At 40.2% G+C, this 27,999-nt stretch overlaps 2 protein-coding genes across 4 annotated transcripts; both read left to right on the forward strand.

Moving 5' to 3' along the window:
• Positions 1-3,648, forward strand: LOC119006039 (U11/U12 small nuclear ribonucleoprotein 48 kDa protein-like). Its single transcript, XM_037074367.1, has 7 exons — positions 1-248; positions 1,236-1,349; positions 1,596-1,656; positions 2,067-2,147; positions 2,485-2,492; positions 3,106-3,288; positions 3,527-3,648. The coding sequence occupies exons 1-6, from the start codon at positions 111-113 to the stop codon at positions 3,262-3,264; spliced, it is 561 nt and encodes a 186-aa protein (XP_036930262.1). The 5' UTR covers positions 1-110; the 3' UTR covers positions 3,265-3,288; positions 3,527-3,648.
• Positions 3,610-27,885, forward strand: zgc:113232 (uncharacterized protein LOC541546 homolog). 3 transcript variants are annotated; one of them, XM_037074319.1, is made up of 30 exons: positions 3,610-3,648; positions 3,984-4,087; positions 4,197-4,316; positions 4,510-4,632; positions 6,048-6,337; positions 8,421-8,505; positions 9,265-9,330; positions 9,702-9,874; positions 10,292-10,423; positions 11,278-11,331; positions 11,485-11,538; positions 12,032-12,085; positions 12,315-12,368; positions 12,558-12,611; positions 13,900-13,953; positions 14,651-14,704; positions 14,954-15,007; positions 15,820-15,864; positions 18,510-18,563; positions 18,650-18,703; positions 19,421-19,474; positions 22,608-22,679; positions 22,810-22,845; positions 25,040-25,084; positions 25,210-25,242; positions 25,786-25,932; positions 26,040-26,216; positions 26,346-26,436; positions 26,908-26,985; positions 27,216-27,885. In XM_037074319.1, the coding sequence occupies exons 3-30, from the start codon at positions 4,208-4,210 to the stop codon at positions 27,419-27,421; spliced, it is 2,502 nt and encodes an 833-aa protein (XP_036930214.1). In that variant the 5' UTR covers positions 3,610-3,648; positions 3,984-4,087; positions 4,197-4,207; the 3' UTR covers positions 27,422-27,885. The 3 variants fall into 3 exon arrangements, with proteins under 3 accessions (XP_036930214.1, XP_036930215.1, XP_036930216.1); XM_037074320.1 differs by lacking the exons at positions 3,610-3,648; positions 3,984-4,087; positions 4,197-4,316 and adding an exon at positions 4,840-4,931 and having other exon boundaries at positions 4,591-4,632; XM_037074321.1 differs by lacking the exons at positions 3,610-3,648; positions 3,984-4,087; positions 4,197-4,316 and adding an exon at positions 4,810-4,931 and having other exon boundaries at positions 4,613-4,632.
• Positions 27,886-27,999: the final 114 nt, after the last annotated feature.

The raw sequence follows: 27,999 nt of genomic DNA on the forward strand, positions 1-27,999 counted from the left end.
CGCCTCGACAACGTCATAAGTCCCAGACAACATGGCTGCCGATGCGATGAATACAAAACACGGATGATTTCGGGGGCAAATTCTCAGCGTCCTGGCGTTAAAAATTAAAAATGTCCGACTCACTTGAAATAAAAACTCTTCAGGACCGACTGGACCGGATACAGGAGCTGGAAGAGTTCACCGAAAACTGTAAAATACAGCTTGACAAGATATATAAAACGTTAGGATGGTCGCGAGACTACAACCGGGTAAGTTGGCTAACCGTTAACCGTTAACGTTAACTAGCTAACGTTGATTTAGCTAGTGTCAGCGTTTAGCTAGTCTTCTGTCAAAATGAGAATATTTTAAAAAGTTCATTCAGTTTTATCGTAGCAGGAGACCGGGACATCGAGATGGCTATTCACGTCAGCTATTTGAACGTTGACATTCGCTAACACTGGCCACACGTTAGCTAAAAGTTTACGTTAAAAGCGTCAGCTTAACTCTGGTTTTCTGATAACGAGTCGACGAGTTAACAAAATGTTTAAACATGTTGTCTCTGGAATTTCTCCTCATGTATTTTGTTAATCACATAAATGTATATATAAATCCGTCAGTACAGTTGTATGTACATTTTGTGTTTCCTGAAAAGACTGTAACGAGTCTAAGTTGTATTCCGCTGAGCCACACACCGAAAACAAAAAGCTAATGTCCATGGTGGACTTTTGATGATGAATTATGAATTGAAGATGCTCTCACGTGGCTTCACATACTCATTCAATGAGTCCATCTTGTTTCATGTGTATAGATGGAGTGGATATGCTTTTTTCTATTAATTTATCTCCTGCCTTCTACTGATCTGTACCCAGGTACTGAACATGTTGTATTGTATCACCATGCTAAAATGCGTATGTACCGTCAAGCACTTCTCCTTGCAATATAGCCATGTTTCCACAAAGAAGGTCTTTATGTAGTTCATCCACATAGGTTTACCCCTACCAAAAGGAGGTGTGCAAATTTCTAGCTGAGTAAGCTGTGTTCAATAATAATCCTGGAGGTCTAAGTGAAGATATCCCTGCACAAATGACTACGACAAATACATTCTCAGCACACTTTCTCTGGCATTCTGAGTCAGACATATACAATGAAAAACAGATGTGTGTGCAGCGAGAATGCAGATATGTGTGTGTAGTCTTGTAAACTATAAAATGATTAACCCACTATATGTTCTTCTGGTGTTTGTGGTGTTTTCCCAGGAACCAATGGAGCTGTGTCCCTACGACCCCAACCACAGAGTCCCAGTGAGGAGCATGGAGAAACATAAAGCCTCCTGCAGCCTCCGGAAGATGGGTTATTCATCTGATGAGCAGGTAACAGACACGTGACTCTCACTGAAACTATATAAGTAATGTGTCAGAATAAGACACAGCCCACATGTACTGCAAAATGCCCTGATGGTCAGTTTTATAACCTCCATCTGATTGATAATAAACAAAAACAAGACCACAGACTGCAAAAGCTTTTCTTCCTCATGCAACAGACTTCTGTGAACAACATGAACTCTTCCAGACTTTATCCTTAAAATATAAATGAGAAGTGTTATCTGTTTTCTGCAGGCGGAGATGGTCGACCCGTCTGTGTGTTATGAGAAGAGCAGCGTCAGAAGCTTCACGATGGGTGAGTAATTATTGAAGACTGTCGGTATAGATCCAAGCTCAGCTTAAGAGAAATGGATAAATTATATGTCATTCATCCTTTTGAGAGAAGAATGAGAAAAAAGGTACTGCAAAAGTCTTTATTTGTTACTTTTCGTAATCACTGTTGCTGAGAATGTATTCGAAGAGGAAGATGAGGAAACCTTAAACAACCATACTCTTTAATGTCATTGTTCTTGAAAACAATTATCGTATCGTTTTTATTTAAAAGTATAACCATTTCAGCTTTGCCCTCTTTGATGGAACGTTTTATGCTGAGAGTGAGTTTAAAGACAGAAGCTACAAATGTGTGCTTTCTATCTTAACAACCTCCAGAAAACATGTTTTTTTGATATATAATTCATTTGACATTATGTTGATTCCTTCATGCAGACAAATCCACCCAGCACCAAGTGATCCTGAAGGCGAGATCTGCTGCGCCGCTGATGAAGATGGAAGGAGTCTTCTGGCAAGGTTAGTTTGATTTATTCACAACAACACAGTTTCCACTGATGTGATGAAGCTTTCCATGCTGTCATGAGATGTTAAAGTTCATCATTAGAAGCAAAGGCACGTAGTTAGACTTCACATTGCAGATGCATTGACAAACCACTAGATGTCACTACAGGATTATCTTGTGCTCACTCAACATTAACCAACATCAACCTACATCAACCTCCCTTCACCACTCATATTACACTCACTTAAATAAGTCTCAGTCAATGAGAAGTATTTTCTGAAGTCGGGACTGTCACCTTTATTAAATATTTCTTCTGACTTGTAATCCGTGTGTTGTGTGTTCTGTTTGCAGTGACAGTGGTGAGTATTAGAGAGGAGCTGGGTTCTAGCAAAGTTCTGCTGCTCTGGTTCAGGCTTACCTGATTACCTGTTGTATCCTTTAACATGATATCCTTTCAAACCACAGCTGGGCTGGGGGACACACACACACACACACACACACACACACACACAGACACACTCACAGACACACTCTTTTCCCTTTACGTGTTGGGGAAAGTCTCATTCATTCAGACTGGTCAGTGAAAATGAATGTTGATAAAAGTAATCTCTATTTAAAGTGGAACATTTTTAATCCATTATAAAGATTCACAGTACTTGTGCAAAATATTAACTGACTCCTGAATAATTCCACTGAGAAATTGATTTGATCACAAAGCAGGTGATATCCAACAGGTAAAAGCTGCAGCTGAGTCAAAGGGGAGTTTAGACACATAAGCAGGAGCATGTTACTGTAAACTACATGACAGCAACCGTACAAAATGATCAGGATGGGGAACTTGATCATTTAAAAATACATACTTTCTGGCTTCCTGACGAGGAACATGTTGACCCATCATGATGTATTATTAGTGTTTCAGAGTGAACACTGTTGGGGTGACTTGTGTGTAAAACCTCTCTGATCCTCCATCAGGTCAGTACTCGGGCCAGCCTGTCGATGTGCCTCAGAACCACAAGCGTGCCACGTGTGACCTCACCGTGGCCGACCGGTTGGCTCTCTACGATCACGTGGCCGGTGTCTTCAGCCAAGAGAAGCAAGCCGCTTCCTCCAGCAATGATGATCTTTATGTAGATTTGGTGTCCAAACTCCAGAAGGGTAAGACTAACAAACATCAGGATGATCCAATACTACCTGTCAAATCAGATAATTTGGGTTGAAGTAATCTTATCCAAGCCCTGTTAACTGTTTGTGCACCAGAGTTTAAAAAAAAAAGTTTCTATTTGGCTTTTTGAAAGAGATTAATTTCACTTTTATTTCAGTGAATTAGAAAAAGCAGTTTTTTTCTCTCTCAGCTTGTTGCTCTGGTAAAATTAATCGGTTTGTTTGTGTTTAGATGATCAACAGAATGAACCAAAGACTCACCTGGAGCTGATGGCAGAGATGAGGGACTACAAGAGGCGGCGTCAGTCCTATCGAGCCAAGAACGTTCACATCACCAAGAAGTCTTACACAGAGGTAGATTTTTCATTGGGTCTTTACCCTGCACAGTTCTCCTGGCTACACACAGAGTGCTTGAAATGCTTGAATTTTGAGGGGGAAAGAATCAAGTACTGGAATACCTTGAAAATAGGTTGTGCAGAAACTGCGACAGCGTCAGTGTCATCAGTTGTTAGATGTGAAAATAACAAACAGTAACAAGTAAAAACTTCCTGGATGGTTCAAAGGAATTCTGTGAACTGTCTGAGAAATGTTGGTGTTTCTGTGTGTCTGAGAATATGCAGCAAACACCAGAGCTTTAAAATTCATAGCGTTTTAGATGAGTTCAGGAAGTCATTTGTTATAACCTGCAGGTGATCAGAGAGGTGATCAGCGTCCACTCAGGGGAGCTCAGCAGACAGTGGAGAGAAGAAGAGGACGAGGAGGAGTCGACAAGATCGGAACTCTCCTCCCACAGGTACAACTCTGACCTCCTGATCTGTTTTCTTTAATGTTCATTCTGTACATGAGAAGTATTTTTAAAGTGAATAAAATTGAAGGTCTGATCTTATTTATTTCTCTGTCAGGCATCGGCAGGATGAAAGGCGGTCAGCGTCATCAGAGTCTCGTCACTCCCACAGTCGGCGCCATCGCAGCCGGGAACGAAGTCGAGACCGAGAGAGCAGGAAGAGGAAGAAAAAGGAGAGGTGAGAAAGAATGAATTTATGGTTGAGTTCTTTTTGCTTCATGACGCAATGCTTGACATCAGTGATTTTGTTTTGGAAGTTTTACTGTCAAACATCTTTTCCAGCTAATATTTTGGTCTTTAACATTTAGTAAAACGTAGCTTTGTTAGTGAAAGTCCCCAAGTGTCACAGTTTGTGTTTTGGATCTTTGCAGGGATTCTCGCTCCCCTGATGACCACCACCACAACCGAAAGAAGAAGAAAAAGAAGAAGAAAGAGGAGCGGGAGATGGAGAAGTGATGACGCTGGTCCAGCAACAGCAGAACTCAGATCAGGAGGTCAGAGGTCACTGCAGCCTCTACAGGTCCAAACGTGTCGACTGTCGAAACATTTTAAATGTGGATATTTTGGAAAGAAATTATTGGGAATAAAGATTTGGGAACAAACATCAACATTTTGAACGTTTCGTGCTTCACAAACAATATCAACTTAAATACTACTACTCTGTTTTACAGTGTAATTACATGTCTGACAATCCTGAACAGGCTCCGCCCACCTCTTCCTGATTGGCTGAGAACCCACAGCCTCCATGGAATGTGGGGCAGGAGTGTCACAGCTGGCACACTTTTATCAAGAGGTCAGAGGTCACTCTTGTTTCAGGCGTCATTTTCTTTTGTCCCTGCAAGTGTTTACATAAGGTTTCTGTGGTCTTTGGGAACTCTGGAGGATCTTTTAATCTGAAAACTTGGTTTCAAAGAAGTTTTTTTTTTTTTATTTATTTAATCTTTTAATTTAGAAAAATTGCACAAAATGTTTGATTCTTACAGAAGAGGACGAGGGCCACATGTGAAAAATGTCTGAAATCCTATTCAGAAAAAACAAGATTGCATTTAAAACATGCAGTTCATTTTAAAACCACTAATGACCTTTATGTAACGTGGTTGTCACTAAACTCATGAAGCTAAATATTTATGGTCCTTTATTAAACTTTGAAGGTTTAAACTATTCTGTTATTAGAAAATGATGAAAGATGAGCAGCAGTTTCTGCGCTCATCATTAAACACGGTGAAAATTCAAAAATAATCTGATAGTGATGTTAAGTCAAAATCTGTGAGTTCTCACATTTGAGGAATAAATCTGTCATTTTTGATAAAGATGCCCATCAGCTTATATCCTGATCACTTTTTAATCATGATAAAGTCTATACAGTTGTTTTGTTCTGTCAACTTGACGTCTTTAAGATGTTCTAAATTCTTTTAGGAAATCTTTTTGAGACACAACAATGCCAAAGATTTGTTCTTGATATAATGAAGTTAATTTTGACAACATTTAATTTATCGTTCAGAGGGCTGCTGCAGAATCTCATCTGTGGGATCCAGGAAAGTGTTTGCAGCCTCTTACAAACTGTCTAATTGCAAGTTAACCGTTTGGTGCGGAGGTTCTGTTTCCAGGCACATGTTGGTTGTGTAAAATGTCATAAATCTATAAATTGATTTAAATTTGGTGGAAAGTTCAGCTTCAATCAAAGTACTTGTTTTGGTACAGATTTTATAAATAAGATAAAGAAGTCTTGCACATATTTTTGATGCAGGTGATAAACTTGTAAAACATTCAATATAATGTTTTCATCAGTAAATGTCACGTGAAAAGAATTGAAGAGGCTTAAAGTTACGACTTTAATGCCATGACATTCTCTCCATCTCTCTTTCTCTCTGTCTTGGTGTTTCTCTGCTGGTGCTGGGTCCTGGTTCAGGTATTTCTCACCCTGTTGAGACGAAGAGATTGAAGACGAGAACAAAAAAACAAAAAGACGGTGAGGCCCCCGTCAGTGCCTGGGAACCTGAGGGATCCTGCAGAGACAGAGAGAGGAGACAGAGAGAGGACAGGGGGAACCAGCGGGGTGATCATGCTGTGAGGAAGAGGAGCTCAGGGAAAGCTAAATCAGGTCGTTTTTGTCCACATCTGTATCCTGAAAGTGTCCTGTGCAGGATTTGGTCTGGTGTTGGTGGACTCTGCAGCACCATGGGAGCCTCCAGTGATAAGGTAAGAGGCTGTCGGTCTGGGTCTGGTCAGGGGCCCTGCAGGTGTGGAGTCTGATTTAGACCCCTGATGGGGCTGGAGACAGAATTTTAGTTGATTTGGATCGACTGGGACTAAATTTGAATAATTCAACGTGCAGGAATTTGGGAGAAAATAGTGTAAAAATGTCAGTTGAAGAGATGTTTGGAGAAACTGATCAGAGCTGCAGCATGAGTTAGTTACACCTTGTAATTCAAAGGTTTTCTACCAATGTACCAGACCTAAGAGTCATTATAGCCTGAAATTTAAATCTGTGATGTCCTCACTGAAATGTTAGCAGATGTTATTTCTCTGTAAATGTAATTGGATGTCTTTGTTTTCACAAGTGATCGTTTCCAGTCCATAAAATGTCAAAAAGATTGTGATAAATGCCCGTCATAGTTTCGCTTAGCTCAAATTAACATCTTCAAATTTCTTCTGTTGTTCAACCGACAGTCCAAAACACAAAGACTCTTCATTTACCGTCAAAAATGACAAAGAAAAGCAGCAATTCCTCACATTTAAGAAGGTGGAACCAGCAAATGTTCAACGTTTTTGTTTGAGAAGTTATTTTGATATTTAATTGATTATCAAAAACATACATATTCTTCTGATCAAATATTCATTGCAACTCCAGTCGTCAGCATCAAAAGGAGGTCTGATATTCTTGAAAGCTCATCAACCTCATTCTCTTGATTACCTGACACTTCTCTGACACTACAACATGTTTTGATTAACTCAACTGTTATTACGACCTGAACACAGAAACCAGCTGAAACACACTCATGTCATACTAGTACTAAACTCTTTCTTCAGTACAACAGTGGAACTCAGATGTGCTCATCTACGTTCAGCAGTATGTGTTTAACAAAGAAGGATGATTATTCTTAGTCTGTCTTTGTTTGGAGGCTTTGTGCTATTGTGTTTAATGAATATAGAAGATTTTTTATCAGTGTTGATCTTGTATTGAGGAGCTTGTAGGAGATTTGTATTGATGAGTGAAACAAAAATGATTTATTCTCCCAGAAATGTGAGAAGAGAAGAAGCTCCTATATTGTCACACAGTCACACTCTGTGAAAATAACAAGAGAAGTGGCGTTTTTGTCCAACAGTATATCAGATTATTTCTGTATGATAACCACAAATATCCATCAAAACATGTTAAACATAAAGGAAGTGTCACACCTCACTGCCCCAGAGGTCCTGCAGCTCCTCTTACTGTCAATTTTTAGATTTATACTCAGGTTAACTACAAGTTATCTCGCGTAAAAGAAAATACTGGCCATCGTACTGTTCATTAAGCAGAGCCCGAGAATGATTGAACGAGTCTCTTCAGGATAAAACTTCTTACATAGAAATGTGGCAGAAATGTTTAATTAGAAGTCAAGTGGAACTTTTTACAGTGTCTGTTCAACGCTGTCCAGACTTTCATATTCTTCTGGACTTCTTATTTTTAGTCTAGTGAACAAAAACATACTTATGAACTTTGCGGCATTTTTACAAAATCGAAAGAAAAAGTGCCGGCTTTATTGAATTTGTTGACAAAAAGTAAAACTAAAGTACTTCCAGTCATCTGCCTCGTGAGTTTAAAAGGTCTTTTAAGTTAAAAGTAAAGATGTAGTCGTGGAAGATGGATTTATAAGAGCAGGAGCAGAAATAGTTCAGCTGCCATAATTCATTATAACTCTCACAAACTCAATCTGTGATTTCATCCACACAAGGAAATTATGTTCTGGTGAGTTTTAAGTTTATTGACCTCGTGTTAGAGTCCAACGAGCAGCTTGTCCAGTGTGTTTAAATGTTCAGGGTTTCCTCGGTCGGTGTTCAGGATCACAGTGAAGCTTCAGGAATGTCAGAAGAGTCTGAGAAGAAGTCAGCGGTTTTCACCCCAACAAAGAAACCTCTCAGTCGGTTTCATTCTCACCCAGACACCAGCAGAGTGTCACTGAGGCCTCAGCAGCCGCAAAATCAATCTCTCCTTTTTGAATGTAGTCAACTTGAAACACTCAGTGACGGACTCACTGAGAAATAAAGAAATAAATGCTGCTGTGTTTTTGTTCCCCTGCAGGCGTCTCTCCTCTCAGGGCTGCTGGTGTTCACGCTCTGTGTCGCCTCTTCTCTCGGCCAGGAAGAATATTCTGGATACCACTCAGGTCAGAGCTGCCACGAGCTGCTGTGATAGATATTATCATCCTTAACTAAACTGTAAACAGACTATAAATATTGATCGATTGGAATCAGTTCCAGTCCTCTCTCCCACCAGTACCAGCTTCTTCTTCTCACCTTCTCTTCTCTCTGACAGTGAGCTGACTATTCGCCCTCCTCCTCACACTCTCAAGACTAAATCAACTTAAAAAACACACAGTACTCAAGCTCTGTTATATCTGTCTTTAATAAAATGTTGTAGTATCTAATGTGGATGTTTTTCAAGTTATCGTATCACGGTATTCCAGTTTCATTGATGATTAACAGCTGATTCAAAATTAGAAAACAAGCAACACTATTTTTATTTGCATGTTTTCTGGTGAACAAGTGTTTATTTTGTTTTATTTTGAGAGAAATTTGTAGGACAAAGTTATATTGAATATCAAAGAGACAGCTGTTATTGTTGGGTGGAAAGCTGCATGAAAACCAAGATACGTATTATATATTTATTCATTCATCAGGGACAATGCAGGTGTATAGACATACAATTATGTGATGCACTGTGTCCTTCTTTACTTCCTGCAGACGCAGCGTTGTAGATTCATCCATTTGAGATGTCACTCAGGATTTGAACCTGGGTTTTCTTGCACTTGAAACAAGAATCATACCTCCAGATAAAAAAGCCACCTGTGTGCTGCTTGAGTCGACCAGCTGATTCAGGTCTGACATGCTGTCTGATGTGTGTGTGTGTGTGTGTGTCTGTCCAGGTGAGGAACACACCTATGAAGGCTCCTTGGTCGACCACTATGACAACGTCGTCTCTCCTCAACCAGGTGAGCACAGTGACTCGTTCTGTTCATTCTTACCTGATCGTATGTGACCTGCAGGATGTGCTTTTTGTCCAAACATACAACTCATACATTCATCATTTAGTAAATAAACATCTCTGCATTATTTTGAATAGCTTCACATGAACAACAAATGTACATATTCATCTATATTTTAGCTGTGACCTTATTCCATAATGAAATGGGGTTCTTAAAGGAACAGTTCACCCAAAAATGAAAACTCAGTCATCCTCTCCTCCACTTCAACTGAAGTACATTTTCTTTTTCACAGTTTGATTTCTGAAGGGGATCCTCTGGATGAGTTTTGGATCAAGGTTTGTCCCAGGAGTTTAATGTTGTCCCGTCCTCTCCATCAGAATATCCACCTGAGCCGACTCACAGCTACGACGAGGACCAGAGGCCCGAGGAGGCGGACTACGACCCCTATGGCCCCGCCCCCACCCAGGTCACCATGATCACAGAGGACTCCTTCCCTTACGCCACCACGGCCGAGTCCCACTACGCCAAGGAGGACACAGAGACCATGCAGGTGAGGGTGGCAGGTACCAGCTCCTGTTCCAGGTGGTCCTTCCAGCAGCTGGAGCTTTCAGTCGTACCACATGAATTTAACTGAATGTTGAATTTAAGTCATCGAACTTCCCTCAGACAGAAAAGCTTTAGCAACGTTAAGTGCTTCACTTTGGTTGGATGAATCAGATTAATTTGTTTTTCCCTTTAATGTTTCCACTTTGCACACGTTTTGCCATAATTATGAAACAATGAAGGAACTTTTAAGGTTTAATTTGACGTAAAAGTGTAAAGTTTAACAAGATCAGTTAAAAAGTCTCGCTATCATCATCTCCCTTTTCTTTACAGCAAAAGATGAATATCTGAACTTCACCCAGTCTGTCAGCAGCCACTCTACAGTGTTTTTGTGTTCATGCTGATTAATTTTGTTGTGTTTCAGGTCCCATTTGAGTTTCCAGACACCGACTCATCAGAGGAATCTGGGGGAGATGCAGCGCTCGGGGAAGAGGGTCCGACAGAGTGTAACTGTGAACCTGGAGAGCCCGGATTCGCTGGCTTTGCAGGACCGAAGGTAACGAGTCACTTCATCACATCATTCTCCTTCCTGTTTCCTGGGAGTGATAAAGAAACACAGGAACACCTTCACAGTCCCCTGGTTTACTCACACAATTACACAGTCCGGCCTGAAGGAGGCGCTGTTACTCTCTAACAAATAATTCTGCTTCTCTAAATTCTTCTACTGCTTCATCCAGGTCCTCTGATGGAAACTATATGATTGTACATGATTATACAGACAGACAGAAAACCTTTCAGAGAAAAGGTCTATATCTGTCTAATATATACACATACATCTATACATTTTTTAAATTAAGTTCTGTTAACGTTTGCACATATAGTTACATTTGTCTGATGATTTGTGTTGTCTTTGTTGTTTTTATTGTATTTAATGTCTTGATTGATGACACAGACACATTCTGTATAGCAGAATTTTTACATATTCACGTATTTACATGCTTCCATCAATGTATTTTTATGCACATTAAATGATGATGGAAATGGGAAACTTAAGAATATCGCCCTCAAATAAGAACATTTTAATGCTTGATGGGAGACAGAAACACCCTCCACACAGATCTGATGTTACCTTCCTCACATTGATACATGAAACAAACAAAATATGAATGAAATATTTTATTTTTGTCCTGTTTTCTTCATTGTTTTTCTCTGTTTGAGGTTCAACCAGATGTCTTGTTGCACCTTTTTCTTCTTCTTCTTCTTCTTCTTCTTCAGATTTGTGTGTTTCAGGTTAAAGTAGCATCACTCTGCAGACGCGCAGTCCTAGTAAACATGCAAACACCCACCGGGAATCGATCAATAATGCTTGTCTTGATCTGTGACTGATTACTTTTGTCTGTCTCCTGTCAGGGATCCAGAGGTCTGCAGGGTAAATCAGGTGAACCAGGAGCTCAAGGCAGAGAGGTGAGCGGCATTATTAACATTATAACAGCACTCATGAGGAGAAAAGCTGCATAACATAAGAATCAAGTTACAGTTGTGTGTTCAGGTGTTTGTGCTGCTGCAGAGTTCAGCAGGAAATCGATTTCTGAATTAAATGTTTTGTTGTTTTTTTAGGGTTATAAAGGAACCAAAGGGGTTCGAGGCAGAGGAGGAGACACTGGACCAGTGGTGAGTAAATCATGTTACCGCAGCACTTAAACTGAAACCAACATGTGTGATGACTCATACTGATACCTGACACCGACCTGTGGTTACAACACTGTCATCGACTGTGGAAGTCAGATTAGATAGAGAGAGAAAATGAAAGTGAAATTAAAGACTTCAAGCAAACAAAAGTAAAAGTTAAAACGGGCAGAAAGAAAGTGGAATCGCATTATGTAGACAATAAAATAAAACAAGTACAGTTAAACAATACAGAGTCATGATGTGAAATAAATATACATGTTAAGAGTTTTGAATCATGATGTTTGCAGATACTTTTGTTCTTGTTTTACAGATTTGAACTGGATATTCCAAATAGTCTACAGTGTCCAAAAAGATCCAAACTAATCAAACTTCATTTATAGCTAATTTTAATGTGCTAGTTCTTCAGACAATTAAATTCATTTGTTGTTCTTTTTTGTTTAATTTTGTATTTGACCCTTGACATCTCGTCTTACAGGGTGACGTCGGGCCTGAGGGAGATGACGGAGCTTCTGGTTTCTCTGGAGCCATGGTGAGTTCACTGTCCATCCCACAGTGATTGTTATTAACTGTTTGTAAAGTTGTGTTAGTTTGATTTAAGAAGGAAAATCAAAAACAAGGAAGCGACATGTTGCATTTAACATGTTCGCTGTAAAAAAGTTCTAGATTCTTCTGGTTAAATGAACCTGTGAGGACTTATGATATGAAATAATAAATGAATAATTATGTCTGTAACTAACTGAGTCTTTCATCATCAACAGGGAGAACCTGGACTTCCAGGAGACCCAGGCGAGCCCGGAGAGCTGGGTCTGAAGGTAAACACAAACACACACACACTACAGGGATTAACCTTTAATATTAACACAGGTGTCTGAAATCTAAACTCGAAGCTTCTCTGTTTTCGGAAAATGTTACAATCATCTGTGATTTGATAAACTATCACCAGTGAAAATGATAGTATATGTTGCGTTTTGTTAAAATGTGCCACCTCTTCCTGTCGACAGGGAGACGTCGGGATGGAGGGACCTCGCGGAGGAGTCGGAGGTCCTGGTGAGACTGTAAGGAAGCACAACGCAGCCTCTCACACGTCCAAGTCAACAACAAGAAACAACACGTTACTGCCAGTTCTGTTTGTTTGCTAAAACCTCACATATTTAATCGATATACATCCCCTTCACACTGCCTCTCTCACTCTCTGTACCTGGATGATACCTGCCGAGGTCAAAGGACTCTGAGGAAGCATCTTTCTTCTCCTCCTCATCATATTCTGAGCTGGAAGGAGAAGTAGTTCCTATCACCTGGCTAACATTTAGACTGACTGATTAACTTTCTACTGTGATTAAACAATTTACCTCAAATCACTGAGTTTAGATAATTATTGTCTGATACGACACTTTACAGGACAGAAAGATTTGGTAGAGGGAGCATCAATATTTCTGTATTGATCTGCACATCAGTACTGCGCTGTGTGTTTAACTTCTTTATAACAATACAGCGAGATAAAATAAAATAGAATGGAAACTGTAAAGTGGGACACGAATCAATGATGAGAGAGAAATAGAAGATAAAAATAAGAAAAGGTTAAATATTATGCTAATGCATTAAAAGATTTATATTTTATCCATGATTTCAAAAATAGAATCAGAAACTGCATCAGTTAAGTAATCAGAGAGACAAACAATTGAGTTTGATGTTTGATATTTGATATTAAACAGTGTTTGATCATCGGCTCTCTGCATCATCTGACTCCTGGAAACTAACAAACTGCATTTCAAAAAATCCACCTGAGGCCGAATAATGAAGACACAGATGTAAAAATGAAACTTTTCTTTATTCCTGACATGAAACGTCTCGTCCAGTTAAGACTCGGAGGCAGATGATGAGTTATAACAGTCGGGGAAACCTCGGGTCAGTTTGTGTAGCGATGCAGGTGTCCGTCATCTGTTGATCCAGTGTTTGTTTATTCTCACCGTTGGAAATCACCCAGACTTCATTGTTTTCCTCCACCTGCCGTCATCCTGCTGCCATGGAGCCTCTACCACCACATCAGAATGGAGCAGTGATGCAATAAAGGAGGCTGGTGGTTCATTTGGGGGGTTTTACCAGCCGACACCTGCCGCTGCTGTTACACAACATGTGACATTAATTACGTTTTCCTTTGTTTCAAAACTCGCAATAAATTATCTGAATTAATTTCTGAGTTTATTAGAACTCAACAACCAAAATGTAAACATTTCTACTCTATATATGTTGTTTTTATGCTTCAGTATCCTTTTTATTTAACCAGCCAGACGTAATATTATAGTGTTTGTTGTTTAATCTTCATGTCTATATGTTTGTTCACAGGGCCCTCGAGGTGACCCTGGACCTGCAGGACCAAGGGGAGGTAAAGGTATCAAGGTAAGGAAAAGTCTTAAACACCCAAACACACACTCACACTTATTATATAAAACTACTTAGAATAATGTAACTAACGTGTGATTCATTCTGACTTTATTGTTCTAAAATAAGTGCGAACAACATTTAATAATTCCTGAGTAAAATAAATGCAAATCAACAGAAACCCACATTTAATATTAAAGACTTGAATTAAGTGATGAGTGAGTTTATATCTGATTTTATCATTTCATCTGGTTTACAAAAGAAATTATTGTTTTATTAATGTTAATCCTCATACATTTCTGTGGAACAAATCAGGTTTTTAATTTAGTTTTTATTTTTTTAGTTTAGTTAGTTTTCACGCCTCCACACCAGCGACAGTCATGACCAGAGGCATTTTGTTTTCACCCTGTCCACCTGCACTGTTCCTGTGAATGTGATATCTCAGGAACACCTTGAAGGATTTGGCACAAATGTCCACTTTGACTCGAGGATTTAATGATTAGATGTTGGTGGTCAAAGATTAAAATTCACTGTAATAAAGTTTTTGGACCATAACTGTAATTATTTTATTTTTAAAAATTAGTTTTGACCCCGCGACCCTGCAGAGGATTAAGCGGCGTACGTATAATGTGTACAGATAATGGATGGATGGATGGAATTAGTTTTGAACCTTTCCTTTATTCCTGACTCTGCTGTCTCTGTGTTTTCTGCTCAGGGGTCTCCTGGTGAAAAAGGTAAAGAGGGTCGTCAGGGACAAGACGGACAGAAGGTATTGAAATAACACTTGGAAAGGAAGATGAACATGTTCCTGATGTACATGTGAATGTTTTCCTGCAACAGAGCACAAAATGTTCAGTGTCTGTAGGAACTTAATGATCAGTTACCTTCACACAATGACTGAATCCATAAATATTTGGGCAAAATGTGACATTTCTGCTCAGTGTTGCACTTCCATCTGCTCTCCAGCAGAGGTAGAAACAGATCAGAGCTAACTGATCCGTCCTGTGTTCTCCTGCAGGGTCAGACCGGAGCTCCTGGGTTTCCAGGTGATGTCGGCGACAGAGGATACACTGTAAGAAATGATCCGCAATCATCATCTGAATCTCTGATTATTCACTCTGAGTCCGACCGTTTACTTTCAGTTTGGATTTCTGTTCAGGGACCTAAAGCTTTCAAAAGATTTTAAATATCTTAAAAAGTAGATTATTATAATGGCCGGTAATGATGATATGCTCCATAAATGTACTTTAATGATTTAACTATAGGATTGCACACTGCAAACTGTGAAAAAACTGATCTTCAAATGATCCCATTGAAGTCAGAATCCCTTTGGCATCATTCATTATTTTGCATGTGCATTATGTTTTTGTTTCCCGAACATTAAATGATTGCTTGTGTGGTAATAATTTCACTAAAGTACAGTATTTGTCTTCAGAATACAGTGAATTTGAAGCATAAGTTATCGGAAAATGGACATACTCAAGTAAATTTACTTCCATCTGTGATTGTTAGTGTGTGTGATACACGTTTAAAGCCAACAAAGGACTCTACGTTCAGTTTCAGTTCAACAGACACAACTTCTTCTATTCCACTTTTATTGTGTTTCCGTTACGACAGATGAAGAAGTAAATAGTAAACACGTCATGACTGATGTTGTTTGTTGTTTAGTCGTCTTCCCTCAGTGAGTTTGTTCCATCGACGTAACAACAGATTGCATCACCTGAGCTGAAGGCTGTAAAACGTACAGACGAGACTCCTGAATTCAATATTTCTGGATTTTTCTCCTTCCTTTTTCATCGTCTTTAATCTGTAATCATTCACTCCTTATTGTGCAGAGATGTGTTGATGATAATCTGAGTGAAATATTCTGTTTGTCCTCGTCAGGGTTATCCTGGACAGCCGGGAGCTTTCGGACCAAGTGGACCAAAGGTACAAACGTACATGAGACACGTTTTTATTTACATACTGTAGTTTATTTTTAGTCATCACTGATGGGACGTTACATTCTTCACTGAGTGTATCTGACTGTACAGGGTGTGTGTGTGTGTGTGTGTGTGTGTGTGTGTGTGTGTGTGTGTGTGTGTGATAACGATCTCGTCAGTCTCTGTGGGGTTTCAGTTTCCGGGTGACGACCCTCGTTCTGAATCACAATGACTCAAACTACCGGCAGCCACATTCCTTTAACAGTAGCTCAGGCTCTCCAGAGGATGGATCTCAGTTAATTAGGTGACCTGCTGAAATTTCTTAAAGGAGCAGTTCACTGAAAAATAACAAAAAGATTCAGTCACCATCTCCTCCTCAACATGCTGATAGAAGGCAGGTGAAGTCCTCAGGTGTAACGTCGGTGCCGACTACAAACAAAAGTCACCACGTCATAACGATGTGATGTGTTTAGAAGTTGAATGTTAAAGTAAACATGTGCGTAACGCTGTGATCTCACTGTTTTGATTGAAGGAATCACAAAAAAGGTAAAGAAAACCGAAACAGTGTTGTGTAATTTGTGGTTAAACCAAAATCATCGGATGGGTCTTGTTATGAAGACACGAATACACAGCGTGTTGATCACGATGCAGCCGCAGGTCAGAGGGTCAAGATTAAATGTGTCTGTTAACGAGCTGCTGCACCTGTCCTACACCTGGATGTTAATAATCAGCGGAGCTGGCGATGAGCAAATATGTTCTTTTATATATATATTTATTAGACTTATTCAGAGACTTAATTAGCCTAGCTTAGCTTAAAGACTCAAAGCCATAAGAATCAGCTCACCTGGTTCATCAACACCTTCAGCTCATCTAAAGCTCATTAACAACCACCAAGGATCTCATTTGTTTCATCCAGACTGAAGAAAAGTAGAGGATTTGAGATCCAAGTGGAGGTTTAAGTCAAATGTTTTATGTCACTGTTTGTGTCATTGTTTACAGAAGCCCAGAGTGGACAAACGTGCTTCCTTTTTAATTAGGTTTTCTTGTAATCTTGACGTAAAAAGCCACTAGAAAGTGTTTTACTCTCTAATTAAGTTGATGACAGTAGTAGTTTCTGAGAGTTTATGTGGTGAAATCACTTTTGAGATTAAGAGAGCCACAACTATCTTAATCTCAACGGAATTCTGATGAAAATCACAGTCTTACTCTCCATATGAAAGCTTAGTTTATCTGATTCTTGGATGATTCATGGATGATTAGATGCTGCAGTGCTGTGTGAGTCAGTCAGTATCTGCACTTCTGTTAAAAGGAACTTTCCCAGGAGGAATAAGGAAAGTTTCTGTCTCTCATGTAAGAACTGTATTTTCTCATGCAACACATAACTGCCCCAGAAACTTTCAGGTTAAGTAAGAAAAATACCAAAATGGCTGAACGGGTTTTCATACTTTCACTTTTCTTTCTTTAAGTCAATACCACATGCAGACCATCTGACTTGTGATGGTTTCAGGGTGAAGTAAAATTGGAAGTGAGGTGATTATCTCTGTTTACTTTTAGATGTGATCGCACCACCTGGGCAGCACCAGTGACACATATGGGAATGACTAAAGCACCTGATTTAGTTTCTGAAATGTCCCAAAGTTTTCTCTGTAGCTTTGAGCTTTGTGGGAATGAAGAGATCAAGAATCAACATCAACATTTAGACCGCACGCCTCAAAGGCTTTTACATGAAACGTAAATAAAACCACATGAGAAGAAAGAAGAGCTTTGACTCAAAACTGAAAATTGAAAGCAAAACTGCAGCCACAGTCGAGGTGGAGGTTTTGGGTGTTGGCCAAAAATGTAGAAGCAAAAGTGAATGAAGGTCAAGAATGTGCAAATGTAAACAAAAGTAAAAGTACATACAAAGGACACGTTCTGTAACCTTCAATATGTTCAGGTCTCACTACTGTCTCCTGTTTAACTGGTCCACACCCAGAACACCAGTACAGATGCAGAAGAAATGAGAGAACTTCAGTGAAGAAACCGTCTTGTAAATTGAATGAAGTGAACCAGTAACCACAACATCACCAGACTCCCTTAACGAATGTGGTGATTTTAAGAGTTGTTGAGTTAAAACAAACTTTATAACGTAGTGAAACTGTGTCTCTGACAGATTCTGACTCATTGTGTCCTTTTTGTAAATTCAGCATTAAATGATTCAGCTGAAGTTGTTTGTCTCCTTGTAAAAAGTGTCAGTTTGTGGCAGCATGTTATTGATCTAAACATGTCACATGTTACAAAAACACTAAACAGGAACAATATAGGCGACTTCTTTGTCCCCGTGGAGAAAGTCCCCAGACTCCCTTAACAAATGTGTCAGTTTAGTGAGTTGTTGAGTTGGAGACACTTTATAAACTCTGTGAAACTCTGTCTGCAATAAATTCTTAATTATTTTGGCCTTCTTGTAAATTCGGCGAATGCCACACATTAAGTTCTGTGATTATTTGCCTCGTGGAAGTGAGATCTGATCACAGGTAATCACTAATGCCAGGTGTGAAGTGACGTCTGAAACCACATCTGAAAAGGACAAATCCACACAAAAGACTGGATGATGTTACTGATAAGTTTTAGTTCAGTCGACTCAAGTTCTTCTTTGTCTTTTTTATCTCTCAGGGCACTCAGGGTCAGGGAGGCCTGCCTGGCAGTGACGGTGACCCCGGAGAAGATGTGAGTTGATCAGTCTGTACTGTCACAAATCTCTACAAACTGTCCGCCATCTTTAACTGTTGTATCGCTGCTGTTTGTCTCCTCAGGGTCCTATAGGAGTCCCGGGTGTGATGGGAGAGCCGGGACAGTTTGGTCCAAAGGTAACGAATATAATGGCTCCTGCATTTCAGTCATTGATTAGTTTATAAACCTCAATGTTCTTAAACAGAAACATAAAAGACATTTTTGAATTTTGAAATCTTTCTGTGGTTGGACGTTCCTGACTGGATCCACGTTGAGACACTTTAGATTTATTGGATTTTTTCCTCAGTGTCGTATTGTTTGTACTGATGATTCAACCAGAACAATTTCCTGACAGCCACTTTAGGACAAAACAGCAGAGCTGCAGGAACTGATAAGACGCTCTATACTGTATTATTATTGTTAGTACATGATATAAATGACGACCTGGGAAATGATTCAGTCAGTTAAAATAATCTCGAGAGCAGGTTTCCTGCATTCAATGTTGAAAAGGAAATGTTCAGCTTGAAATAGAAAATGAAATCATCATCTCCTCCTCCTCAGGCTGATGGAAAGTCAGGAGAAGTTTCATAGTCCACAAAACATTTCTGTTGTTTGGTAATGTTTTACTGTGAAGCTCCAGAAATGTTTTGATGACTACGAAACTTCACCAGACTTTATATCAGATTGTGGAGGAAAGATGATGACTGAATTTTCACTTTTTGGGTGAACTGTTCGTTTAAAGAAACATACTTGACCTTTACATTTACAGAGGATTTGTTTAAAATCAGTCTGTTGGATAAAATCAAACAGCTGAACTTCTTCTCAGTCTCATGATGCCTGTTGTACGTCTGCAGGGCAGTAAAGGAGATCGTGGTGTGAGGGGACCTCGAGGCAGAGTCGGTGCTGGGGTGAGTGAGCAGTTTGAGTCCTGCTGAGCCAGAAGTGTGTGAATGTAACGGTTAGAAACTGTCCTGTGTGCAGAATTTAACAGGTTTGATCCCAACGATGTCCTAAAAGTGTCTTTGACTAAGATTCTGGACATTTGATTGATTCATTTGTACTGAACTTTATACAGCAGCTCTCACACAGACCTGCAGCCCAAAGTCCGTCACAGTGCCAAATACAAACAGCACAGACATAAAGACAATGGATAAACTAGCCACCTTAAATAAGAGCTAGGCTTGTATTTCCACAGGTGGACTCTCATTATTGTTCACATCATCATATCTTCTCTTTTGGAGTTTGAACCTCTGCAGACTTCATTACTGGAGGAAATCAGTCGGGACCAACTAAGGAAACATTTTCCAACAACAAGTTTCAGAATTTTTTACTGTTAAATACTGAATAATTAGACTTTTCAGGCATCTGAAACCTGATGAGATGAGTGTAGTGTCAGTCACACTACATTTGCACAGGAAGGGATGAATGTCTGGACTTTACAAGGATATATCCTAACTCTCATGAGGAGAAATCAGCCTCTGAAAACAGTTGTCATGTCTCCTGTGGACCTACTGGATCTTCACCTGAGTAAACATTTAAACAGAAAGTCTTTTTAGAGTTTGACTCATGTCGGGGACTAAAAGTCATCTCGACCTTTATCCTGTTTAAACGCCTCTGGCCAGTAGAGACGGTCGGGGGTGTCCTGACATTTTGATTTTTGCATGTTGTCAGCGTCTCTGCTGCTGGTGTTAAAAAGAAAAGGGAAGTGAGAATAAACATGAAGGATGAGGTAAGTGTGATTTCTGTTTAAAAAAGAAAGAAGAAGGGCTTTCCTGTGAATGCTGAATGTTTGGGGAAAGACTTATTTAAACTTTGATATCATCCACTATACGATGGAGGTATGTGGCCGAATTCAAACCACTTATACTGACAGGAAGCTTCAAAAACTCCATCAGGGTTTTATTTAGGTTTCACCTTGAAGTGAAAGACACGAACCCTGATGTTCTGTTTTGGGGTTTGTGGGAGATAGAAAATGAAATAGAGGATGGTTAAGATCAGCGAAGTGAATAAATGAGATTTCAAAAAAGCCAAAAGAATATCTGAAGTGAAAAGTGAAAGTTACTCGTTGCATCGATTTGTGTTCAGTCAGGGATTTACTCACGACAAGCAAATGTGAATCTTAAATACTCTTAAACCTGTAAAACTGTCCAACCTGGCAACTCTGTGCCTCAGACATGAGCAATCAAACCTGCAACACAGATCAGCCAATCACAGCTCCACGAGGAAAATCCTGCTGAAAACACATCCAGCAGGGAAGTTAAATATAAAATCATTTGTCTGCAGAAGTCGCTTGTGGCTGAAAGTCTGAAAGTAGTTTCTCAAAACCTCAAAGTATCACATGTGAAAACATCTGCAGTTCTTAATAAAAAATAAAATTTCCCAAAGTTTTGGTTCTCGGGAGGTTCCACCCTTGTTGTAATATTATGTTGTCATGTAAAGTGAATGAGGAACAAAAAAGGGGAAAGTCCCTGAGAGCGAAAAGAAACAAGAACAAAGATCTGATTAAAACAGTATTTTAATCCAGAGCTCACATCTGGAGAGGAAACGTCTGTTCATGTTTTATTTTCACTCAGAGCCGTTTGTAGCGATGAATCGTGTAATATTAAATGGAGTAAGTAGAAAAGCATGTGTTTTGAATTTTAGCTTCAGATATAAAATAGAAGAAGCTGGTTGTTGTTTATCAGAATAAATGATCACGCCTGTATTTCTTTTTTTTTTTATTCTCCAAAGCTTTTTGTCATCAAGGATTTTATAACGTCAGAACAACTCAGCAGGGAATTACAGGAAAACATCTCAGTCTGTCTTTCATAGAACAGTGTTTGGGACTGTTGTATTCCATATAAAAACATTAAGTGCCAGGAAGCAGATTTATCTCACAGTTGTTTTTTTCGAACTTACTCAAAAAGAAAACCCGCAAACTGGCCGTTCTCACACAGCGAGAGTCTGAGAGATTCAAACAGCGAACAGATTTACTCTTTCTCATCATCATTTCAGCTTCTCATCATGACTGATTCAAATCCTTTACAGCTAACAACCCTAAAATATCACGTAAAACCCTTTTAATGTTGACAAGCAGAAGAACCAAAACTACTACCAGGATTTTGTATCCTCAAAACAATTCAGCTGGAAATTACAGTCAAGTAGGAAAGATCTCCATCTTGCTTTCACATAATTGAAGGGAATGTTGTATTCTATTAAAAAACAAAAAAAGCAATAAGAAAATAAAACGGGGCCGAGTGTAGAACCGTGTGGTGCTCCGCAGGAGACGAGTTGTGAGGACGAGGAAAGAAACAGGTGGCGGATTGTGTTTCTCAGTTTTAATTTTGAGGTTTCTCAGATTTAATGTTTCTCAACAGTCAAACTGTTCAGAAATCCCCCAAACCGGCTGTTCTCACACTGCGAAAGCCTCAAAGATTCATACAGAGAACAAATCAGTGACACAGATTAATTTTTTCTCACCATCGTTTCAGCTTCTCATCATTAACTGGTCAGAACTTTAGTTATAGGAACTAAAATATCACTTAAGTCTTTAATGATGACACACAGAAAATAAAAAACAGCTTGAAAATGTTTGAAAATGTCCAGACTGTCTGACCATAAAGGTTAAAAACAAAGCTTTTGTTCACACTTCCCTCGAATTTGACATTTTGAGAATGAAGGTGAAAAACCTACTGACGGGTTGTTTACACACTGAAGGTCTTTTACTTCCTCTTGGTAAAGTTTTCTCTCTCTCAAGTTTTACTCAAGAGAAATGTTTCCTTGTCTGAACTTCCTTTTTTTTAATGTTTTTCTTTATAAATCTGACACAGAAGATCATCGATCATCAGCTCATCAATACAAGATCAATATCCATATTTTACATATACGAGACAAAAGTTGCACAATTTATCTTGTATCCTTCAGGATCGTGTCTCGTGTCTGTGAAGGGAGAAGGAACAAACAATAAACTCAACAAAACCAGGAAGATTTCCACATCGTTAACTTCATCTCTTCATCGCGGGTTAATCACATTGAGTGATCGAGTGATTTTCTGTCCAACAGGGAGCTCAAGGAGAACAAGGAGATGCCGGAGTGCCGGGGAAGCCAGGACCAAAGGGCCTGCAGGGCAGCACTGTGGGTACAAACACCAGCACAGTATAAACGTACTGATTATCAGAGTGGATGTGTTGCGACAGCGATGAGGCCGTCTCTGTCGTGTGCTTCATGGTTACGCTGAGTGATGGACGGTCTGTTTGTCTTCCAGGGCGCCAAAGGTGAGACGGGACCTGATGGTGAGAAGGTGAGAGTCTGAACACGGAAACAAACTCCTCAGATAACTTGTTTTAAAACTGAAGCGATCGCGGCTGAGATGCTCGGCTGTTTTCTGTCAGCTCCACAGGTGGAAAGTCACAATGAATTAATACATTAGCAACAATATATCACACATACGGTTCTGAATTGCCTCATGAAGAGTTTGTGCTGTCAAACTGCTCTGAAGTTAAAGATCTGAGAACTTCTCGCTGCTCAGAAATGAATTTCAAAGAGATTTAGAGAGTTTCTGGACGGTTGCAGTTTCAGGTTCAGTCCTGGGACAGGCAGCATAAATCTGTGTGAGCAGAGTGAAAGGAAGCACTCTCTCCTGCCTCATTACCAACAACCAGGTGCCCCTGAGCAAGGCACTCAACTCTAACTGTTCCAGTGGCCAACAGATCAGGCTGTGATTGTACTGGGCAGCTTCCAGGTGTGTTTGAGTGTGATCATGACCGACAGCGAGGGCTCCGCCTGACTCAGCCTGACTCAGCCTGACTCAGCCTGACTCAGCCTGACTCAGCCTGACTCAGCCTGACTCAGCCTGACTCAGCCTGACTCAGCCTGACTCAGCCTGACTCAGCCTGACTCGTAAATTCTTCACTTCCTGTGCAGCTGATCGAGCTGCGACAGTGAGAAGAAATCAGGAAACCCACAAAGTGTCTCACTGCAGGTTTTACACAGAAATGTGATTCAAGTTAATTAGTCCAAGTCTCCCGACCTGAGTGACGTCAGTCGTCCCTGTAGCATAAAGTCTCTCTAAAGAGAGAAGATAAAGTACAAGTGCCAGTCAGATAATGATAATATTGACCAGATGATTGAACATATTCACAAAGAATAACAAGGATAATAATAATAAAGCTGCTTATTCTCAATCAAAAAATCATCTGAGTTAAACACTGACAGCAAGACTACAAGAAACTAAAGTCAATACAGACGAGTCAGTCAGGTCATCGTGTCACAAGTCTTCAACCTCTGATGTCCAAGTCGAGTCTCACGTCTTTTATTTTCTGTCTAGTCAAATTGCAACTCATCAAAACAGAGTCGACTCGAGTCAAAGTCGCAATGCTCGAGTCAAATCTCTGGATTTAGAAAAATAAATATGTTTGAGAGATGAAACTGGACTAATCAATAAGGCGAGTTCAGTGATGTTACTCGTAATGAGCAGGGAGGGTGAAGTGGAACGACGTTAGACGAGCCAAAGCTGTTGATTGAAGCCGGAAATTGATAAATAAATAAATAAATAAATGATAATGTCTATATTTCTTTTTTTTTTTATTCTCCAAAGCTTTTTGTCATCAAGGATTTTATAACGTCAGAACAACTCAGCAGGGAATTACAGGAAAACATCTCAGTCTGTCTTTCATAGAACAGTGTTTGGGAATGTTGTATTCCATATAAAAACATTAAGTGCCAGGAAGCAGATTTATCTCACAGTTGTTTGCAAAGTCTGTGACTGAAAGTTTTTTCTGTTCTGAGTCGAACTTACTCAAAAAGAAAACCCGCAAACTGGCCGTTCTCACACAGCGAGAGTCTGAGAGATTCAAACAGCGAACAGATTTACTCTTTCTCATCATCATTTCAGCTTCTCATTATGACTGATTCAAATCCTTTACAGCTAACAACCCTAAAATATCACGTCAAAGTCGCAATGCTCGAGTCAAATCTCTGGGTTTAGAAAAATAAATATGTTTGAGAGATAAAACTGGACTAATAAGGCGAGTTCAGTGATGTTACTCGTAATGAGCAGGGAGGGTGAAGTGGAACGACGTTAGACGAGCCAAAGCTGTTGATTGAAGCCGGAAATTGATTTACGTTAATTAGACTTTTTTATTATTTATAAGAAGAGTAAATGCAGAAGAGCGTCACAGTAAGAAAACTGCTCACACAACAAGTTTGTTTATGAACTTGAATGAAGAAAAGCAGCAGTGAGTACCTGAAACTGTAACAGATACACAAACCTGGTGTTAATCTCCTGTTCAGGACAGTCAGTCTGTCTCCAACCTGCAGGACATGAACACGTTAAACGACCCAAATACACCTCAGACGGGAGTTTCCCTTCATCTGACGTCCTCTCTTGTACCTTGTTTGTCCTGTTCTACAATGTTTACTCTAACACAACCTTTATTGTCAGTCGGTCAGATGAGAGATTGTTTCGTTGATCACGTGTTGGGTTTTTCCTGCAGGGTGCAGCAGGGAAGAAAGGCATTAAAGGTGCCAAAGGAAAGAAGGTAATTTTACCTGTTGACAGTCTGATGATGATGAAACCTCCATGTCACTTCCTCTTTCCTGCTGGGATTTGCTCACTAATGAGGTTGTTCCTCTTTTTTTTTTCTTCTTCTCTTTCTTCCTCCAGGGAGGCGGAGGTGACCGTGGAAACAAAGGACAGGTTGTTACTCCATTTCCATTTTTCTACCTTCACATCACAGAGATACAAAAACAATAGATTTTTAGAAAGGAAGAGGAAGATGTGTTTGTGATGCTGAGGTGGACTAACTGATCTCAAAACTCACTTTGTCTGAAAAATATGTGACGTCACACAAAACTTGTAGGTGTGAAATGGAAAGTAACTCGTTGGGTTTTAACCTCTAATAACTTTTCTTGGAGTAATTCAAAGGACGAGGTTTGTTTATTTGTTATTTTTACGACACTGTGGTTTCAAAAACAGTCATGAAGTCATAAAACAGTAACACAATAAATTCTTATCGCTCCAATAAGAGTGTCCTTGTCCTCGATTTGCTCTCAGATTAGATCAGATTAGAGTCGTTGCACAGATTGAAACCCAGTATGATGAAACAGTTCAGCTCCAAACCAGAAGGAGCAAATTGTGAAAGTGATTAAAGAGAATAAAACTCAGACATGAACAGTCTGAGCACAACGATCTGTTTGTCCTTCACAGACTTGATCTTTATGTCTTCCTCTCATTTCACAGCGTGGACCGAAAGGTGCAGTCGGTCGTACCGGCGGCCCCGGGCCCGCGGGCCCGCCGGGCATCCCAGGTTCCAGAGGAGAGCGCGGTCCACTCGGTGACCTGGGTGTGAAAGGCCGAGCTGGACCCAAAGGAGCCCCTGGTCCCAGTGTGAGTGACGTCATCAGTGTGCTTCATGTCTCCGCTCACCTGCTCATTTATCCATAAATTACTGTAAAATAAACAGATTTTTTAAAAGATCGATTTCTGTCCTGCAGGGTCCTGGTCTGACTGACGAGCAGGTCCTGCAGCTCTGCAGAGGTGTGATCACGGCCCAGATGTCCCAGTACGCCTCCTCCATCCGGGCCAAGTGCTCTCAGGGCTGCCCCATCAACAACCGGACGCTCATCGGGCCCCCGGGAGCTCCAGGGGCGCTGGGGTCACCTGGCAAACGGGTAAGAAGATAAAGCTCTCCACTCCGACCCCCGTGGTGGTTTTTCTGCACCTCATCCTGATACAGTCGTGTCTGGAGTGACTTTGTGATTCTCTGCTCTCCCTCATCTGACACCGTCTCCACCTCTCAGGGTAAAGCTGGGAAACCTGGAGCCAAAGGAGCCAGAGGTGCTCAAGGTGACAGAGGACTGGAGGGACAGGAGGGAGCGGAGGGGAAAAGAGGTCAGAGCACATTTCAGAACTTTATGTCATTCACTGAGCTCTGTGCTGCAGGTGTCATTACTCTAATTACTCTAATTATTTGTTTTTGTGCTGAGCAGCATTTTTGATTTTTTAATCATATGATTTGTGTCTTAGGATTAAAACCTCAGGCTGTGAGTCGTGGTATTCTCTTTGATTATCGTCTTCCTCCTCGACAGTCTCACTGCAGATTTCTGACTTTTTTGGCTACGTTACCTTTGACATCCTGTGAAAAACAACAAACCAGAGACGAGCGATTTACTTATTTTAGGGCACGACATTATAATTGAAGCAATAAAATTCAATCATTTAAAGGTATCAACACATAAACTGGCGATTGAACATAAATGAGGAAATGATTTATCAGAAGTTTCCTCTGACAGCAAAGAAGTTTAAAGCTTTTCTAAATGGATTTCTGTAGTTTTCAAGTTTTCTTTGTGTTTCTCTCAAAAGGACAAAAAGGAGCTAAAGGCCTCGCAGGTGATCCAGGTACAGGTCACCCAGGACCTGATGGACCACAAGGCGTCAGAGGTGAATCACTGTTCATCTCCACACAATCATTCATGAAGTCTAAGAATCTGTATCATCGTGGTTCATCTCAGTTTTGAGCTGCTGGTTGAACTAAAACTACTTTAGATGGTTTGTTCCAGTTTGTGCACCGTGTGTGTGTTATTTCTCTGAGCTGCAAACATTGTTAACAGCGTTTCTTTGAGTTCTGTAAACCTGGTGTTGCATCACATGTTGTAATTTGCTCTCCGCAGGTTTACCAGGTAACCCGGCCGAACCCAAAAACGGCATGGAGGGACCCCAAGGTCCCCGTGGTTTCCCTGGAGCGGTCGGTCAGCCCGGCATGGTCGGGAACGCAGGCGTGCCGGGATTCTGCGAGGCGCGCGACTGCAGCATTTACGCGCCGGTGATGCGTAAAGAGCAGGGTCTGGTGAAAGGACCCGTCAGTTCAAAGATCTGAACCTGAACACAGAAACTGAGATCCACCCCACGGTTCATCTCACTGAACTCCAGCTGGAGTTACGACTGGGTTTAAATGGGAACCAAAGTTTTGTTAGATTTCTGAGAATATTTTGTTTAAAAGCTTCACTGACTGTTGTTTAAAATGTCAGAGGACCCGGTGTAGAGCTGTGTGTCGCTCCGCTGGTGGACGAGACTCGTCCGTCTGAGACTGACGAGGCTGCGAGTGAATATAAAGATCGAAATACTGCAACAACTGTGACCAAGACCAGTCTCACCTGATGTGTCGGTATTTCATAAAAACACACTAAATGATTCCCAGCAGACTCCTTTAGCTTTAGTTTGTTTTCTCTGGTTTAATACACAAAAATAAAAAGTAAGTCTATGTAAATATTTTGTAAAGTATCTCAAATACATGTACTGTGCTCTGAAAGATGTTTCAGATAAACTGTCTGATGTTTTTTACTCCGAGTCTTCAGTTTGTTGGAACGAGGCTGTGATGTAATAATACAAATATATATTCCAGGGAAGAAAATTCAGAGACAAAACCTGTTCAAGGGTTTCACTTTCATTTAAATT

Source organism: Acanthopagrus latus, chromosome 17 (assembly GCF_904848185.1).
Source record: "Acanthopagrus latus isolate v.2019 chromosome 17, fAcaLat1.1, whole genome shotgun sequence".
In the NCBI taxonomy this organism is placed as follows: domain Eukaryota; kingdom Metazoa; phylum Chordata; class Actinopteri; order Spariformes; family Sparidae; genus Acanthopagrus; species Acanthopagrus latus.

Coding starts and splice junctions, on each gene's coding strand:
- zgc:113232 (XM_037074319.1), top strand. CDS start 4,208: ATGAAAGGCGGTCAGCGTCATCAGAGTCTCGTCACTCCCACAGTCGGC. Junction 4,317..4,509: donor AAGAGGAAGAAAAAGGAGAG/GTGAGAAAGAAT, acceptor GGATCTTTGCAG/GGATTCTCGCTCCCCTGATG. Junction 26,437..26,907: donor GGGAGCGGAGGGGAAAAGAG/GTCAGAGCACAT, acceptor TTCTCTCAAAAG/GACAAAAAGGAGCTAAAGGC.
- LOC119006039 (XM_037074367.1), top strand. CDS start 111: ATGTCCGACTCACTTGAAATAAAAACTCTTCAGGACCGACTGGACCGG. Junction 249..1,235: donor GGTCGCGAGACTACAACCGG/GTAAGTTGGCTA, acceptor GTGTTTTCCCAG/GAACCAATGGAGCTGTGTCC. Junction 1,350..1,595: donor GTTATTCATCTGATGAGCAG/GTAACAGACACG, acceptor TGTTTTCTGCAG/GCGGAGATGGTCGACCCGTC.